At 38.3% G+C, this 20,639-nt stretch overlaps 1 protein-coding gene across 6 annotated transcripts in view; it reads right to left on the bottom strand.

Moving 5' to 3' along the window:
- Positions 1–20,639, bottom strand: part of LOC126279088 (coiled-coil domain-containing protein 186-like) — a 183,766-nt gene that overhangs the window by 67,357 nt on the left and 95,770 nt on the right. For all 6 annotated transcript variants that reach the window (XM_049979546.1, XM_049979545.1, XM_049979550.1 and 3 more), the window contains one exon: positions 18,641–18,913. In XM_049979546.1, the coding sequence (XP_049835503.1) occupies positions 18,641–18,913 (273 nt within the window). The remainder of the gene's footprint in view (positions 1–18,640; positions 18,914–20,639) is intronic.

Genomic DNA, 20,639 nt, shown 5'->3' on the forward strand with positions numbered 1-20,639 from the left:
GAAGAGGAGCAACAGTCTTTTCAGTAGTTGCAGGGGCAACAGTCTGGATGATTGACTGATCTGGCCTTGCAACAATAACCAAAACGGCCTTGCTGTGCTGGTACTGCGAACAGCTGAAAGCAAGGAGAAACTACAGCCATGATTTTTCCCAAGGGCATGCAGCTTTACTGTATGGTTAAATGGGGTGATGGTGTCCTCTTGGGTAAAATATTCCAGAGGTAAAATAGTCCCCCATTCGGATCTCCGGGCGGGGACTACTCAAAAGGACATCGTTATCAGGAAACAGAAAACTGGCGTTCTACGGATCGGAGCGTGGAATGTCAGATCCCTTAATCGGGCAGATAGGTTAGAAAATTTAAAAAGGGAAATGGATAAGTTGAAGTTAGATATAGTGGGAATTAGTGAAGTTCGATGGCAGGAGAAATAAGACTTCTGGTCAGGCAAATACAGGGTTATAAATACAAAATCAAATACGGGTAATGCAGGAGTAGGTTTAATAATGAATAGGAAAATAGGAAGGCGGGTAAGCTACTACAAACAGCATAGTGAATGTATTATTGTGGCCAAGATAGACACGAAGCCCATGCCTACTACAGTAGTACAAGTTTATATGCCTACTAGCTCTGCAGATGATGAAGAAATTGATGAAATGTATGAGGAGATAAAAGAAATTATTCAGGTAGTGAAGGGAGACGAAAATTTAATAGTAATGGCTGACTGGAATGAGAGAGTAGGAAAAGGGAGGGAAGGAAACATTGTGGATGAATACGGATTGGGGGAGAGAAATGAAAGAGGAAGCCGTCTGGTAGAATTTTGCACAGAGCATAACTTAACCATAGCTAACACATGGTTCAAGAATCATAAAAGAAGGTTGTATACATGGAAGAATCCTGGAGATAATAGCAGGTATCAGATAGATTATATAATGGTAAGACAGAGATTTAGGAACCAGGTTTTAAATTGTAAGACATTTCCAGGGGCAGTTGTGGACTGACCACAATCTATATGTTATGAACTGTAGATTAAAACTGAAAAAAAAACTGCAAAAAGGTGGGAATTTAAGGAGATGGGGCCTGGATAAACTGACTAAACCAGAGGTTGTACAGAGTTTCAGGGACAGCATAAGGGAACAATTGTCACAAATGGGGGAAAGAAATACAGTAGAAGAAGAATGGGTAGCTCTGAGGGATGAAGTAGTGAAGGCAACAGAGGATCAAGTAGGTAAAAAGACGAGGGATTGTAGAAATCCTTGGGTAACAGAAGAAATATTGAATTTAACTGATGAAAGGAGAAAATATAAAAACGCAGTTAATGAAGCAGGCAAAAGGAAATACAAACGTCTCAAAAATGAGATCGACAGGAAGCGCAAAATGGCTAAGCAGGGATGGCTAGAGGACAAATGTAACAATGTAGAGGCTTATCTCACTAGGGGTAAGATAGATACTGCCTATAGGAAAATTAAAGAGACCTTTGGAAAAAAGGACGCCACTTGTATGAATATGAAGAGCTCAGATGGAAACCCAGCTCTACAGAAAGAAGGGAAAGCAGAAAGGTGGAAGGAGTATATAGAGGGTCTATACAAGGGCGATGTACTTGAAGACAATTTTATGGTAATGGAAGAGGATGTAGATGAAGATGAAATGGGACATTTGATAATGCGTGAAGAGTTAGACAGAGTATTGAAAGACCTGAGTCGAAACAAGGCGCCAGGGATACACAACATTCCATCGGAACTACTGACGGCCTTGGGAGAGCCGGTCCTGACAAAACTCTACCATTTGGTGAGGAAGATGTATGAGACAGGTGAAATACCCTCAGACTTCAAGAAGAATATCATAATTCCAATCCCAAAGAAAGCAGGTGTTGACAGATGTGAAAATTACCGAACTATCAGTTTAAGAAGTCACAGCTGCAAAATACTAACGCGAATTCTTTACAAACGAATGAAGAAACTGGTAGAAGCTGACCTCAGCGAAGATCAGTTTGGATTCCGCAGAAATGTTGGAACACGTGAGGCAATACTGAACCTACGACTTATCTTAGAGAATATATTAAGGAAAGGCAAACCGACATTTCTAGCATTTGTGGACTTAGAGAAAGCTTTTGACAATGTTGACTGGAATATTCTCTTTCAAATTCTTAAGGTGGCAGGAGTAAAATACAGGGAGCGAAAGGCTATTTACAATTTGTACAGAAACCAGATGGCAGTTATAAGAGTCGAGGGGCATATAAGGGAAGTAGTGGTTGGGAAGGAAGTGAGACAGGTTTGTACTCTCTCCCCGATGTTATTCAATCTGTATATTCAGCAAGCAGTAAAGGTAACAAAAGAAAAATTCTGAGTACGTATTAAAATCTATGGAGAAGAAATAAAAATTTGAGGTTTGCCGATGACATCGTAATTCTGTCAGAGACAGCAAAGGACTTGGAAGAGCAGGTGAATGGAATGGATAGTGTCTTGAAAGGAGGATATAAGATGAACATCAACAAAAGCAAAACGAGGATAAGGGAATGTAGTAGAATTAAGTCGGGTGATGCTGAGGGAATTAGATTAGGGAATGAGACACTGAAAGTAGTAAAGGAGTTTTGCTATTTGGGGAGCAAAATAACTGATGATGGTCGAAGTAGAGAGGATATAAAATGTAGACTGGCAATGGCAAGGAAAGCATTTCTGAAGAAGAGAAATTTGTTAACATCGAGTGTAGATTTAAATGTCAGGGAGTCGTTTCTGAATGTATTTGTATGGAGTGTAGCCATGTATGGAAGTGAAACATCGACGATAAATAGTTTAGACAAGAAGAGAATAGATGCTTTCGAAATGTGTTGCTACAGAAGAATGCTGAAGATTAGATGGGTAGATCACATAATTGATGAGGACGTATTGAATAGAACTGGGGAGAAGAGGAGTTTGTGGCACAACTTGACAAGAAGAAGGGACGGGTTGGTAGGACATGTTCTGAGGCATCAAGGGATCACAAATTTAGCATTGGAGGGCAGCGTAGAGGGTAAAAATCGTAGAGGGAGACCAAGAGATGAATACACTAAGCAGATTCAGAAGGATGTAGGTTGCAGTAAATATTGGGAGATGAAGAGGCTTGCACAGGACAGAGTAGCATGGAGAGCTGCATCAAACCAGTCTCAGAACTGAAGACAACAACAACACAGCTCAATGAGCAGAATGAAACCTACTACTAGAGTCACTACCATCAGTTTGCATAAGTTGCCACAACTGAAAACAGAAGACACCTGTCGTGAAATGTTCCAAATTGTGCATACATGTCACAAAAGGAATTAGGTAAGAAGTCTTCCTATCACCAAAAAATAAAAAAATATTCCTGCATATTTAATAAGGAATTCTGAAACAAAATGTGCTACTAGATTGAACTTCACGAACAGTAGCCAGTAAAATTTATATTTTGCCTTTTCTGTATAGTGACTGCTTCTCTGAACACAAGAGCTACAGCACTTCTTATTGAATAAAACAGAAAACCAGTGAAAAACTGCTTTTAATAAACATTTTAAATACAAAAATGCACTCGCGCAATCAGAGAAAACATGCGGCTTTTCTTATTAAGTAAAACAGTAAACTAGTGAAAAAAAAAAACTGTCCCTCACAGGGTACACCCATGAACTTGAATCAGTGCCTATGAATAAAATGATTAGAAAGTTAAGAAATGTATTTTTGTGGAAGAAAAAATTACAATTCTACAACAATCAAACAATGAAAAATCCAGGATGGAATGTAATGACATTATGAAAGGGAAAGCTGCTACTCACCATATAGCGGAGATGCTGAGTTGCACATAGGCACGACCAAAAGACTGTCACAAATAAATAAAGCTTTCATCCATTAAGGCCTTTGTCAACAATAGACGTGGACGGACACACACACACACACACACACACACACACACACACACACACACACACACACGACTGCAGTCTCAGCATCTACTGTTGATGAAGGCCCCTTAATGACCGAAAGCTGTATTTATTTACTTCCTTTTCATAATATTGTTACAATTCTACAACATGTAGATTCGCATGTTGGATCACAAGTTCAATTCGTGAAGGGCCTAGGACTTTCCACTTCCACCCTAAGCACAATTGTGAGAAATCGGCCCAACATCAAAGCTAATGCGAGACAGTCTGCTTCCATAGCAGGAAAGTGTAAATATATTTAGCCATCAGTATACGATCGCTTGGAGAAAACTTGCTGCAGATTGGTTTGTTAGCAGGAGAGCATTGGGAATGGCAACACGCTGAGAGAAAAGGTCCTTCAGTTTGCTGCGAAATGGGTATTACCAACATCACAGCATCAAATCAGTGGACTGATCAATTTAAAACTTACCATAACATTGTTTACAACAAACTGTGTAGTAAAACTGTAAGTGTTGATGGTGGAACTGTGGACCAATAGAAAAAGAACTGCAAAATATCTTTAAAGATTATGAGCCAAAAAATATTCTTAACGTTGAGAAAACTGATCTTTTTATAATATATTACCTAACAAAATCTTATGTTTTAATTGTAGAAATGCCATGGCCAGAAACTGACAAAGCACTGGATAAACATTTTATTTACGGTCAGTGTCGATGGGTCTGAAAAATTACCTCCTCCAGTATTTGGTAAATTTAAAAAGCCAAGGAGTTTTAAAAAAATGTTATAACTCTGCCCACTAATTATGATTCCAGCAGCAATGCACGAATGACCAGTTCCATCTTATATGTCCACCGTGCATGTGCTCGATGCTAAAATTGGGTCAAAAATAAGAAAATAATGCTGCTACTTGACAAATGTCCAGCACACCATGACAATCTTCAGGTCAAAAATATTAAGTTAGTGTTCCGCCTCCTAGTTGTATGAATGAGCTTGAACTATAAATCTGGGAATCATCCACTCATTTAAATGGAACTAGAGAAAAATGCTTGTCCAGAGGCTGTATTTATGTACGATAATCGCGTGGACCAAAAATCTATGACCATATCAATTTTGGATGCTATGCATTCGGTACCAAAGCATGGATGGATGTAACCTTGACTACTTCTAACTGTTTCATGTTCACAGAAAACACACAGGAACAATTGGAAGAAGATTTGTCTGAGGCTACAGTTTTTTCTGTGATAGGCATATGGTCTGCATTTCTAGAGTAAGTCGATGTTGATACTTCAATCATCATTTCAGAGGTGCCAGCCATAGATAGTATCATTACCAAACACGTTGAAGAAGAGAAACAAGAGGTAATTTGAGAAGAAGAAGAAGAAGAAGAAGAAGAGGAAGAAGAAGAAGAAGAAGGAAATGATGATGATCGAGAACCAATTGTGTCAATCAGTAAAGAAGCTACGGAAGCTATTAACATTTGGAGGCACCACACTGCTAGTGCTTCAGTTGATAACAACATGTTTGATGCTTTTTATTCTGTGGAGAGACAAGCAAAGCTAACTGCTTTAGAAACAAACAAAAACAGTTTCTTGTGGTGGCCATTTTTGCAGCAGCTATATATAAATTACAGTAGTTCAAAAGAAAAATGCATTTACATGCTGCACAATAAGTTTTTTATTTTTATTTATCTGGTGCATCCAGAAGCATTTTACCTTATTTACAAGGCATCTTCAGTGGGTGTTCTGAAAGATTACAATTTTTTTTGTTTGCACATAAAGTTGTCATTTGCACTTATAGGCTAAAGATTTAAAATATTTCGTTGAGGTTTTTATAATAAATGGAAACATACAGATCAGTGTCTAATTCATCATTCTTTACCCACACAGCTTTCTCTCAACTGACACACTGGTTGAAAATTTGCATTTTTGCTTTTTGTCACTGTTCTCAACATGTTGTAAAATAGGATCTTTGGAGCAAGAGGTGCGCGCGCTTTCGGAGCTCTGGCAAAAGTTAAGTGTTCAGTAATATAATAATATTAAACTTAGTGTAAATTATAGTTTAGATAGTTAAATTAACATCTGTGTTAGACTGTGTATTGAAGGTTTGGAGTATATTAGCGTATTTTACTTGTAAAGAAGGTTTTACTTAACGGCTGGTTTTCGTCAGTGTTTGTTTACATTTGTAGGCGTAAATTTCGTGCGTGTGTAGACCTATTATTATTACTTAACTTTGCGCCTATAATCTTAAATACTTCTTTGGTCAATAATTAAAGACTTTTTATCGTCGGATTGTAGATTATTCAAACTTATTTGTTCATAGACTTTCCATTTGGCGTTTGTTTACTATCAGGTAACGATTGTTTAAATTCATGTAGCTCGTTAGATTACATCCATTGTAGGTTCATTATCTTACTGATTTAAGAATATAGTTTGTTGTATTAAGAAATCATTGTTTAAATTTTATTACTGTACATTGCCATGAGTACTAAGTGTGGAAGCTGCCGTAGGAAGATAGAATCGGGTGTGGTATGTGGGGGTGTTTTTCATTGGGGCTCATGTAGCGGGAAATTTGACGAGCTTATGCTTTTGGCTCTCCCATGGAACTGTAGGTTCTGTAGTATAGAAAAAAGATTCGTACAACAGGAGGAAAAGATGTGTGCCCTTCAGGCTGAACTAGATTCGGTAAAAACTGAATTAGCTAAGTTAAAGGGGGAAAAAGACTGCGGGAAATGGGAATTGGTAACAAGGAAATCGCGAAAAGGGACCAGCCATGTAGATGTTGTCGAAGTTCCAGTTATGAATAAATTCTCCTTGTTACCTGAAGTAGGAAGGGAGGAGCCAAAAACAGGAGTAGTTAAAAGTAGGGTGCAGCAGACTACTAAAATTGGTAACAGCATTAGGTCGGGAAAATCTAGTAATAGGAAAAGAAAAGTCTTACTGCTAGGTAGCAGTCATGGGAGGGGTGTAGGCCAACTAGTGCAGGAGAAATTAGGAGCAGATTACCAGGTCACGAGTTTGTTTAAGCCAAGTGCTAGGCTTAGCCAGGTGATAGAAGACATAGGACCACTCTGTAGGGACTCTGACAAGAATGATGAGGTGATAGTAATAGGTGGGGCAGGAAACAGCCTGGCTAAGGATAGGAATTATGATATTAAGAGTGACCTGGATAAAATAGGAGCTGCAACAGGATGTACGAATGTGGGTTTTGTTGAGGTATTGCAGCGTTACGATCAGCCCTCGCTTAACCCTTCTGTGTGGCGAGTTAACAGAGAGTTGAGCAAGCAGCTGCTGGACTGTGCAAAAACACACATTTATACAGTGCCTGTTGGTAGCATTGGGAGATGGGGATACACTCGTCATGGCCTGCACCTAAATAGTCTAGGGAAGGATAGATTAGCTGATTTAATTTTAGGTCGTCTAAAGGGGGCCAATAGCACTCAAGGCAAAACCCCTGTGACCCGAAAGGGCATAGGGGCACCTTTTTTAGGTTGAACAATATGTCCAGACAGGCAGCTCTTAAAGGTAAAAAAATAAATGGTTCGAATAAAGGTAGAGGAAACAGTTGTGTTAATATATTTCACCAAAATATCAGGGGATTAAGGAACAAAATAGACGAACTAATAATTTGTTTTGAGAATATTAAAAATACAACAGAAGTTGATGTACTGTGCCTGTCTGATCATCATATAACTACACAAATGAAAAATGTAAATATTAATGGGTATAAACTAGCAACTTATTTTTGTAGAGACAATATGGAGAAAGGAGGAGCTGCCATTTATGTTAAGGGGGAACATAGTTTTAAAAACATAGAAACCGCAAAATTCTGTGTAGAACAACACATTGAAGTATGCGCTTGTGAGCTTAAATTGGACAGTGGTAAATTCATAATTGCGACTGTGTATAGGTCCCCACTTGGAAATTTTCAAATGTTTCTTAAAAACCTAGATCTCTTGCTGCGTTATCTGTCAGAAAAGGGAAAACACATTATCATTTGTGGAGATTCTAACGTAGATTTTCTTAAACCCTCAAGCAAGAAGAACGACCTTGAACTATTACCTTGCTCTTACAATTTGACATCAGTCATTGATTTTCCTACTCGTATTGTACAAGACAGTAGCACCCTGATAGATAACATTTTCATAGACCAAGATAAATTAACAGAAGTAAGCACCTATCCTATTACGAACGGGCTTTCTGATCACGATGCACAGCTACTTTCAATTCATGACTTTGCTCCATACAGTAATGTGAAAAAAACAAACAAAATAATACGCCCAATTAACCATATAACAATTCAACAATTTAAGGAAAGCTTGAAACGGGTAGACTGGGAGGATGTTTATCGGGAACCTGGTGCAAATGTTAAATTTAACTTATTCCATGATAAACTTGTGGGTATATTTGAAAACAGTTTTCCTAAGAAATTAGTGAATCATAATTCAAATAAACTTGATAAAAAACCATGGCTGACTAAAGGGATTAAAATTTCTTGTAGCCGGAAATGGGAACTATACCAAGACACTAGAATAAGTCGAGATGAAGAAAAGCTCAACCATTATAAGAAATATTGTAATATACTAAGGAAAGTTATAAAAAATCCAGAAGTATGTGTATCAAGTCTGAGATTAGCATCTCTGATGACAAAGTTAAAACAATATGGAATATAGTTAAAAGGGAAACAGGGCAACCACGGTCACAGGCCAACAGTATTACTGTTAAGCACAATGAAAAGCTTATAAATGAAAAATCACAGGGTGAAAATATTTTTAATAATCATTTTATAAATGTAGTGGAAAATATAGGCACTAGCTGCTCACCAGATAGGGCAGAACTCTATATGAAAGAGGCATTCCCGGTGCAAACAAATGAAATTGAAATCCTACCCACCTCACCGCTTGAAATTAAGAAAATAATAAATTCGCTTAAGAATAAAAACTCACATGGACTGATGGTATCTCCAATAGAATACTAAAATCTTGTCCACACCTGATAAGTCGAGTTCTTAGCCACATATGTAATAACTCATTGAATCAGGGAATATTTCCTGACAGACTGAAATATGCCATAGTTAAACCCTTGTATAAAAAAGGTGACAAGACAGACGTCATCAATTATCGTCCTATTTCACTTCTGACATCCTTCTCAAAAGTGTTTGAAAAAGTAATGTACTCAAAAGTAACTTTACACATCAGTGGGAACAACGTTTTAACAAAATGTCAGTTCGGTTTTCAGAAAGGTGTTTCAACAGATAGTGCTATACATGCTTTCACTGATCAAATTTTAAATGCTCTGGATAGTAGAACATCACCAATTGGGATTTTCTGTGATCTCTCTAAGGCTTTTGATTGTATGGATCATGAAATCCTCTTAGATAAGCTGAAGTACTATGGAATGAATGGTTCAGTACACAGATGGTTCACTTCATATTTAACTGGTAGAATGCAGAAGGTTGAAACAGTAAACCCACATAGTACACAAAGGGCATCAGATTATTCAGACTGGGGATGTATCAAGAATGGGGTACCACAGGGTTCTGTCCCAGGGCCTTTATTGTTTTTAATATATGTTAATGACTTGCCTAATTATACTCATGAAGATGCAAACTTGGGTCTCTTTGCAGATGACACAAGTATTGTAACCAAGCCTAAAAAGCAAGAATCAGCTGAGGAAAATGCAAATAATGTTTTTCAAAGAGTTATTAGGTGGTTTTCCACAAATGGACTTTCATTGAAATTTGAAAAAACACTGTACATACAGTTCAGTACAGGGAAAGGCATAACACCGGAAATAAATATAGAGTGTGGGGGGAAATCTTTAGCTAAAGCAGATTGTTCAAAATTTCTGGGTGTCTGTATTGATCAGAATTTAAACTGGAAGACACACATTGACAATATACTGAAACGATTGAGCTCAGCTACCTATGCTATTAGTGTCATTGCAAATTTTGGAGACAAGCACATCAGTAAGTTAGCTTACCATGCATATTTTCATTCGTTGCTTTCTTACGGAATCATCTTTTGGGGCAATTCATCACTAAGAAAGAACGTATTTATTGCACAAAAACGTGTTATCAGAATAATGTCTGGGGCTCATCCAAGATCATCTTGTAGACAATTATTTAAAGAATTAGGGATATTGCCAGTAGCTTCACAATATATATATACAGCCTAATGAAATTTGTTGTTAGTAACCCAGATCACTTCAGAATTAATAGCACAGTCCACAGCTACAATACTAGGAGACAGGGTGACCTTCACTACCGTTCATTGAATTTGACATTGGCACAAAAGGGGGTGAATTATACTGCCACAAAGATTTTTGGTCACTTGCCAAACAATATCAAAAGTCTGACAGACAACCAATCGGCATTCAAAAGTAAGTTAAGGGAATTCCTGAATGACAACTCCTTCTACTCCATAGATGAATTTTTAGACATAGGCTAAAGAAATACAGTAAGTATTAACAATTGTACCGTATATAAGACTAACAAAGATTATTTGGGATAAATGAATCTTTTGTACTTTGACACGTTCCACATCATTACGAAAGAATCGTGTTCATGATCCATGGAACAAGTAATATAACTAACTAACTGTCATTTTCTCTGTGATATTGGGATTACTGTCTATTAAGTGATTAATCAATGTAAACAACCAGTAGACAGCCATATTCACTTCGGCATTTAGTAGTATCTTCTATTCAACCTTTGTTTTGTATATGTGGTAATTTTCTTATTCGGTTAGGAGGTGTCTTTCATTATTTATTCTATTTATTCTCATATCTGTCTTTCTTGCAGTAAGTTGGTGATTATTTTCTCTTAAATCTTCTGGAAAAGTTGAATGGCTTGTTCTATATTTCCATGCTATATGTTCTTTGTACTGCTTGTTGAATGGTCTGCTGGTTTGCCCTACATATCGTCTATCACATGTGTTGCATTGTAGTTGCTATATTCCTGATTTTTGGCAGATGTCTGTCTCTTTTGTTATTTTTGGAATGTACTTTTGGACTGAACTATCTGTTTTGAACGCTATGTTTATCTTTTGAAAATGTTTGTTATTCTATGTGAGAGTTTGTACTTGTAGGTCATTGTGTGTATCTTGAATCTTCTTTCTTGTTTTCAGGTATTCTTTGTGTTATTGTTGTTTTGTTGCTGGCTGTGCTTGTTTTTTGTTATGCTGTTATTTTTGGCTGAATATGGTCATGTTTCTTGACTGTGTTTATTGTTTAATTTTTGGCTTAACTTCGTGACTATACTACTAATGTACCTATTGTTTGCTGGGTAAAATTTTTATATATTGGTATTGCAGTTTCAAGCACTGTAGCACAACAAACTGACAAGGAAAGAATATCTCCTGGATAGATCTTTAATGAGCTGTAGCACTGAAACTACATATTTGCGGGTAAAGCAAGCATAAATTCAAAATCCACCAAATATGGCACAATAGCTTCAGAAACGGTGAAATCAATATTGCACTGTACGATGTGCTTTTGTTACACAATTTGGTCACAGGACACGTGATCTCCTCGGCCAATCAGACCACAAAATGAGAGCACATAATGTAACTAGCCAATCATATCATCACATTTTTCACTGTGCAAACACACATATGACGAACAAATTTTAAGAATGAAACACGAGTAAAGTAGACAGTCCAACGTAATGTACAAAATGTACATGCCGCAATATACCAGAACGCTGAGGAAATTGAAGGCGCTAGTTTCCCCGAAAGGCACAGAATAGCGGTCGCTAGTCATGCTTGCAACATTTTCGAAAAAATTACTTATTCACAATACTTCAGGGCGGATTAAGTTTAGCCACTTCAACGAAAAGGTGATGTTATATTCCTTTCTGGTGATATGCTCGACAGAACATACACTGAGCTAGTTACTCCACAAAATCTTTGGTTTTACTGCCATATCATGGGATGGCACCTCTGATGTCCCACCACAATATGACCATGTTCTGTGCGGGGACGGACTGATCTTTCATGTCAATGAAGTCCACACTATGATTCGCTTTACGGTGCAGAAAACCTTCAGTACCTTGAATGCTGTATGAAGCAATCAGCAACAATCATCATCCCAGGGAGGATCTTTTCCTTTGTTATTCTGAACAACACTTCCTTGGTCCGAAATTGAACTGACTCAAGCAAGCATTTTTCAACCTTCACTGAACTGCACCGAATACCCTATTTCGTATGATTTCACAGCTTTTGTTGCATTTCCTTTTCCTGAATTTTGCTTCACCAACTGACAACTAAACTGTTGCATTCTAACCTAAACTAGAGCTCTGGCTATGCTACAGACCAGTCTGCCACCAAACCAGAGTTTTTTGTTTTCACATTCACTGCCTTTGCCAACTCACAATCAAACTGTTGTAATCCAACATAACCTACATCTCTGGATATGTTACAGATCAGTCTGTCACTAACCCAGATATTTTACTTTCACATTCATCGGCTTTGCCAACTCACTGCCAAGCTCTTGTATTCCAACCTAACATTGACCTCTGGCTATGCTACAGATCAGTCTGTCACCACAACCAGATGTTTTCTGACAATTCAGATTGTGCTCTTATGTCCCAGCCTAACAGCACCAGGGAAAATTCTGAGATATTCAGAAAATTCAGCCAAAAACAGCTTAACAACACTCCTAGACATCACGACCTATTTGTAGGATAGCAGCCAAGTATTTGTAACAACAGAGAATATAAAACTCACTGCTTCACTCCACGCAATTTAATCCAAGATCACTAAACCCTCCTAGAATTAACCATTGCCACAGCATGCAAAAGTAGTTTTTCTTTTGAACTACTTTCATTTTTTTAAATGTTTCAGATTTTTTAAGGCAAAATTTAAATGCTTTTAATTTCAATATGAAGAGTGACTGTAATAGTAATTTATTAAATTTTCCTTCTTGTGTTTCTTATGCTTTCCTGTATTTTGTACTTTCCTGCATTTTACACTTTTTTGGGCCAGTCCACTGAAAAGTGTAAAAAGGGGGTTTTCCTGTATTTATAGAAGTGGGGATAAGCATGTGATCACTATGTTCTGGTTGAACTAAATGAGAAATTTTACCCAGCTCGCATTTCCAGTGTGTGATCTTGCCAGCACCTTCAGTTGTGTAAATCATAGATGGGAGCCATTTCTTAACAACGGAAAATGTAGTTTCAAATTAACAAATGCTATAACTTGAGTAGAATTAAATTTGGAGTGCTGAAAGATTAAATACCAGACCACCCAAGTTTTGATGCTTGGTCCAGTTCTGTTCTTGAACTACACAGATGATTTACCATGGATATTAGAATCTTCAAAAATAGATATCTGCTGTTGACCAGTGAGCTGATAAAGTGCCAGAACACATGCATACCAGACAGAGTCAGGAAAATAGTGAAACAATTGGCCACAGCAATCATATTAATCCTTAATCTTACAGATACTCATATAATGCAATTGCAACCAAATAAATATGACTAACAGAGAGCAGAATTAGACAACAATGGACACACACTGGATGAGGCTCCATTTGTGAAGTTTCTGGGTTCCAGATGGACATTAATTGGACATGACACCAATACATGGATAAATCAGCCAAAGAACTCAGTTATTTCTGCTTTGTACTAAGAAATCACTTTCACTGTTGACTTAAAGACAGGATTCCTATTATACTTTGCCTTTGCCGTTTGGCATAATCTTCGAGGACAATGCAAGTGCGCACTAAGAATAATGTTGACCTAAAGACAGGATTCCTAACATATTTTGCCCTATGGCATAATCTTCAGGCACAATGCGGGTATGCACGAAGTGTATTATTTGAAGTTAACTGAACATCTTGCAGAAGACTCTACAGTGAGCTTGGGATTCTTACACTTCCTTATCAATACATATTCTCCCTAATAATATTTCTGTTAATAATTAGAAGGAATTTACATTTAACTGGCAAATTCGCAACAAAAATGCCGTGGGTAAAAATAATTTGCATACAGACTTTGCCTTCTCGTCAAGGATTCAGAAAGGAGATGTAAATTGTGGTTCAAGAGTCTGTTACAGATCATTGGTTGGCTTCAAGCATGAAACTGGAAATGCCCAGATATTTCAAATCAAAGCAATAGTATATTTTATCAACCAGTCTACCAATAACTTAATATAATACTTGGACTTGGAGATGTAAATTTCAGTTGATCCTAATTTTCATGTTAAACAGGTTTTTCAACTTTTTCAGTAAATATACAGCTACTGTGGTCACTGAAATCAGTAAAGCTACACATAGTCTTCATATGATGTAGCAGTAACAGCAGCATTTGAATATTCTAGCTGTAGCAGCAGCAGCAGCAGCAGCAGCACCTTGCTTCAAAGTAGCTACTTTTCTCCCAATATCCTTGTTCTTGACGTGATCCTAAATCTAAAGAATAGTTTGTTGCAGCTCTCCATGCTAGTCTATCCTGTACAGGCCTCTTCACCTGTGCATAGCTACTGCAAACCTATATCTATTTAAACCTGCTCACTGAATTCAAGCGTTGCTCTTCCTCTGCAATTTATAGCCCTCCCCCAAACACATCGTTCTCTCCATTATCAAAGTGACCAGTCCTTGATGCCTCAAAATGTACCGTATCAACCAATCCTTAACATTCCTATATACCTCCTAATATTATGTCACTTTCTTTTGTCTAGTGAAGTGCAGCAATGTGATGTGGCACAGACTTAATAAGTCCCCTGCAGAAATATAGAGTCATGATGCCTCTACAGCCATCCATAATTGTGAAACATTTACCGGCGAAGGATTTTGTGCACAAACTGACCAGACTACATCCCATAAATGTTTGATGGGAATCATGTCCCGGTGATCTTGGTAGCCAAATCATTTACTCGAATTGTGCAGAATGTTCTTCAAACCAATTGCAAACAATTGTGACCCAGTGGCATGGTGCACTGTCGTCCATAAAAATTTGTTGTTTGGAAACAAGAAATCCATTAAAGTCCATGTAGCCAAACATTAACATTTCCAGTCAATGATCGGCTCAGTTGGACCAGGGGACTCAGACCATTCCAGGTAAACACAGCCCACATTATTTGGAGCTGCCACCAGCTTGCACAGAGCCTTATTGACAACTTGCGTCAATGGTTTTCTGAAGTCGGTGTTGCACTTTAATGCCACCATCAGCTTTTACCAGCTGAAATTGGGACTCATCTAACCAGGCCACTGTTTTCCAGTCATCTAGGGTACAAAACAATATGGTCACGGGCTCAGGAGAGCCAGGCAATGCCATGCTGTTAGCAAAGGCACTCGCTTTGTTCGTCTGTTGCCAGTGCCCATTAATGCAGTGTTGCTTGTCTGTTAGCACCAAAACTCTATGCAAATGCAGTTTCCTTGTTTGTTAAGTCAAGGCTGATGGCCACTGCATTGTCCTGGGTGAGAAGTAATGCCTAAAATTTGTGGAAGGAATGAACAATGTTATCCATGATCATCCACTGGAAACATCTGGTAAGGATGGAGTATCTTGACTTACTGGAAGTGATGTACTCACAGAAATCCAACCATGGGTAAACAAGATATCAACACTTATATTTATTGGAAGAATCTTAATGAAGCATAATTCATACAAAAAAAATTGCTCACAAAACTTTTATTCAACTATTTTTTACTGTACTGCTGTTGCATCATGTGGACAGTTAGCACACTAGATTAAACAGGGTGTTGGGGGGTGTACATGTAATGTGGACTTCGGAAGGAAGAACCAAAGCTAAACCAAGACCAGGTAGACCTCATTTACTGACAGATGGAGACCACCAAGCATTGTGGAGATTGGTTGTAAATAATAATAATAATAATAATAATAATAATAATAATAAATCACAAGAAATCAGCAGAACAAATCACTGATGAATTCTGAACTGCTATCAACAGTCCAGCTAGCAAAGTAATTCCATGTAGCAAGTCAAAAAGAATGGGATACAATGGTCAAGCAGCTCTTCACAATTATCTTATGTAATATCTATGTACTTAACATTCATCTGCTTGTGCTAGTCACTGTTGTTATGTAATGCTCTGCATATTGATATTTTTTTGTGCTTCTCATACAAAATATCTATAATCCACACGTTTCTTTATGCAATTCTAAGTGAGGCTTGAGATGGTCTGAGGAGCAACGGCCTTGGACAGTAGATGACCACAAAGGAGTGATGAACCACACTACCCTGTGATGGTCTAAAGGAAGGATTTTGGATTTGGCGGAAGCCTGGAGAATCTTATCTGCCATCATGTGTAATGGCAAAAGTGAAGAGCGGAGGATGTGGTGTTTCGGTACAGGGGTGTTTTTTGTGGTTAGGTGTCATACCTTCAATGCACTTAGGAACACTGAGTAAAGAAGGATATGAACACATTTTACATCATTGTGTACTGTGCACAATAGAAGAACAGTTTGGAGACAATGACTGACTGTATCAGCATGATAGCGCATCCTGTCACAAAGCTGCACCTTTGAGATAATAGTGTGTGGGCAACAATATTCCTGCACTGGATTGGCCTGTCCAAGAGTCCCAAGGTGAACCAAATGGAACACCTCTGGGATGAGTTAGAACATTGAGCTGACACGCTGAGCAGTGTCCAACACCATCACTGCTGCCTCTGGTTTCGGCTCTTGAGGGAGAATGGGCTGCCAGTCCTCCACAGAAACTTCATTGAAAGTGTCCCCAGCAGTCTTCAAGCTGTCATAAAGGCGAAGGGGGACAGACCACATATAATGCTCACAAATAAATTAATAAGCATCCACATACTTTTGAGCTGACGATGTATATTCTACTCACATTTTGAATTGAGCTGCTATTCATATCTGGTTTCAGCCACATTTCTATTCTTAGTAGTTCATGGGCATAACTACCATCACTGCCATTATACAGCACCTCTGTTAGCTAATACCACGTACTAGACTTACTTTCTCTGCTCTCCGAAGTTTAGCGTTTCCCTCTGCTGTCAATCTGGCTGACCTACAACCTCTCTGAAGATACCACATAACTGATGACTGGGCTTGCAAAAAGGCTTCCATAAATAAAATACTCACATTTGCATGCATGTGTACCACCCAAGTAGACACATCTCATGTGTAGCGTGCACATGATTTATTAAAGTGTGTGTGTGTGTGTGTGTGTGTGTGTGTGTGTGTGTGTGTGTGTGTGTGTGTGTGTGCGCGCTACAATTTCCAAACCATAGCTTCTATAAAGAATACCGAAAATTTTGAGTTTTGGTTATGTCCCATGCATGAATCTCTCTTAACCAAATTCAGCCAGTAGCCTGAATGAACCAAGAATGGCTACTGAACTAAGGTAGTGGGTAACATTCATACCTGATTAAGACAAGATTTGCAGTCGACTGTGTCCATAGCCTCCAGCTGAGTCTCCTCCATAGCGTGGATGAGACCCCATGCACAAATAATGAATACACAATCAATCTGCTCGTTATTTTTCTGGTGGCTCCACTGTTCACCTAATTTTGGAGCTACAAACAACCAGTATACCCATCCTGTTTGAAAAATGCCATAGCTACGGGCAAAATTCTGAAGCTATTTGTCTCTGGTCTTAACTAACACAGCTTTTAGTGGTTTATGGACAGTGGCAAATTTGTCCCACGTCTGAACACAACAAGCACACTCCCTGCCCATCTTTCAAAAACTACAGTTATATAATGATTTAGAAAGAATGAATGAAAGCTAGAAAACAAAGTGAGCCCAGGAATCTTTTTCCTTCATTTTGTTGTTCTTTTCCATGACAGTACGAACGCAAGTCACTGTGTATGCTCTGCACTCCACATAAGCAGAAAACTAAACACAAATCACATAATTAGTTTACATTGTGGCTACATTATTGTACATGTACCGTAATATACAGAAAGCAATTGCCTGATGTGATAGTTCATCCATTCACCTTTAATTATGCTACTATCTATGAAAGTGATCAACAAAAAGAAAACCTTATAAAGAGAATGCCATCTATCACGCAGCAACAAATGAAAAATGAAGGCTTTAATTTCAAGCATGAGAAACTTGGGCCCTTCTGGCAAAAGAAGAGGGGAAGAGCTGGATAAAGAGAGACTGATAATTTAAGAGCCCACAAACTTTCACAGCAAAAGTCATCCACAGGAGAACAATGCTAGTCAGAGATGAGTGGGAATATGCAAAAATAGCCGTAAATAGTATTTCACTACAAAATGAGAAATGGCAAGAACTCTTGTCCGACTTGCCTACTGCCCTGTCTGCAAATTCTAAACACTTACACTTTTGAATCTTTTTCATCACCAACAATCTATTTTTCCTTCTCATCCTGCCTGGTATGTATGCATTGACACAATCCTGGATAACTTCCTGTGTTTTTTCCTGTATCCTTAAATCTTAATAATCACATTTTCCTGTGACCCTTTCCTCTCAGCTGCTTCTGCCTGAAATCAGGCAATTTTGTATATCTGCTCCCATTTGGCGAGAAGACTTCCTGCATACCAATTACAAATAATTTTATTTATACAGAAATTTTTTCATTAGGCTACAAGTGCATATCCTATTTATTTTTTGTGTTGCTTTTCTGATGATTTTTAATTATTTTTCGGTGTTTCAGCCAGAATCCCCCATTAATGGAATAGTGATATTGATTTTATGTAATTAAGAGTCATGAAATAATTGTGTGTGTGTGTGTGTGTGTGTGTGTGTGTGTGTGTGTGTGTGTGTGTGAGAGAGAGAGAGAGAGAGAGAGAGAGAGAGAGAATACCCTTCTTACCTTATTGTTGTCAGAGGCCTCTGGTGCAAGTGCTCCTGTCTGCTCCCGAAGAACATAGTTCTGCACAAGACGTGACTTGCGTTGCAATTCTTCCACCAACTGCTTCGTATGCTCCTCTAGAAACTCCAGTTTTTCAGTTTTTCGGGCAACACTACGTTGAAGGCGCACAATGCGTTCCACAAGTGCTTGCCTGTCAGGTTCAGTTGGGGCATTACTGGGACCGCGCACTGCCACACAGACAGCAGATGACTCATCTGCAGCAGGTGGAGTTACCTGCAAAGAAGCTTTTATGAGCATGATGCCTCATTGTACAAAGCATACATACAAGTACTTTTCACTGAGTACCATTGAACAACCTGCAATTTTCTGTTTTTACACCAAATACGAAGAATAAGAAAAATAAAGTTGCATTTCAGCCCGATATGCTGGAGGTGGCAGTCAGGTGTGTATGAATAGTGTGTGTTTTTCTTTTGCTGATGAGGGCTGCGGCTGAAAGCTCTATGTAAATATCTTTTAATTGTGCCAGTCTGCAGCTTAACGTGTCTTCTTTACAGTAAACATCAATCTATCTTTTCCTACAGTGTTAAAGGATAAAGTCTGTTACATTTCAAAGAAGAAATCTTTCCTTAAATAAAATTTTGAGAATTATACATAAAAATAAAAAGTAACATATTAATGATGTAAATAAAATAGAAAGAAACTTCCACATGGGAAAAAATATATTAAAAACAAAGAATCCAAGACTTACCAAGCGGGAAAGTGCAGGTAAACAGGTACAATAAAATAACACACAAACACACACACAAAATTACGAGCTTTCGCAACCGGCGGTTGAAAGATGAAAGGATGTGAGTTTTAAGGGAGAGGGTAAGGAGTCATTCCAATCCCGGGAGCAGAAAGACTTACCTTAGGGGGGAAAAAGGATAGGTATATACTCACACACATACACACACACACATCCATACATATACAGACACAAGCGGGGAAAAAGGATAGGTATATACTCACACACACACACACACACACACACACACACACACACACACACGTCTGCTTGTATCTGTGTGTGTGTGTGTGTGTGTGTGTGTGTGTGTGTGTGTGTGTGTGAGTGTGTGAGTGTGTGAGTGTGTGAGTGTGTGAGTGAGTGAGTGCGCGCGCGCGAGTATATACCTATCCTTTTCCCCCCCTAAGGTAAGTCTTTCCACTCCCGGGATTGGAATGACTCCTTACCCTCCCCCTTAAAACCCACATCCTTTCATCTTTCCTTTTCCATCCCTCTTTCCTGACGAAGCAACCGCCGGTTGCGAAAGCTCGTAATTTTGTGTGTGTGTTTGTGTGTTATTTTATTGTGCCTCTCTACCGGCACTTTCCTGCTTGGTAAGTCTTGGATTCTTTGTTTTTAATATAAAAGTAACATATTGTATGATAAAAATTCTAGTTGTCAATACATTCTATATTTTGTTTCCAATGGAAGGAAGGTTGAGTTTAGCTGCCACATCAATGACTCATCATCAGAAATCTGAAAAAGCTCACAATTGTGAAGGAAGGGGCAAGAAATAGGTAATGGTGTCTTCAAGAGAAGCATCACAGTATCTGCTTGAAGAGTTTTGAGGATGCATCAATAAATCTAAACCTGAATGAGGATTTCGATTTTCACAGGAACAGTGATAGACTGAAAAATATGGAATCTGATGTAGAAACTCCAACAGGTGCAAATCAAGTGTTCCAAAATATCCAAGAACTTTAACCCTCCAGCAGGCACATTGGTATATAAAGTGCACCAAATGTAAATTAAGTTTAAGTCCTCTGAGTTTACATTATTTGTTGAGTCTGGGCAAAGAGCTATTTCTGCATTACTGCTTCAGACATCACATTGATAGGTTTTGTCCATTGTTGAGCACCTGTAGTGCGTCTGGGAGGAGTTTAAAAGTGAGTGTGTTCCGTTTGGCATACCAAATACACCCCGTGCTTGTTCAGGAAAGTAAAATTTCTCCTGTTT

Source organism: Schistocerca gregaria, chromosome 6 (genome assembly GCF_023897955.1).
Source record: "Schistocerca gregaria isolate iqSchGreg1 chromosome 6, iqSchGreg1.2, whole genome shotgun sequence".
Taxonomy (NCBI): Eukaryota; Metazoa; Arthropoda; class Insecta; order Orthoptera; family Acrididae; genus Schistocerca; species Schistocerca gregaria.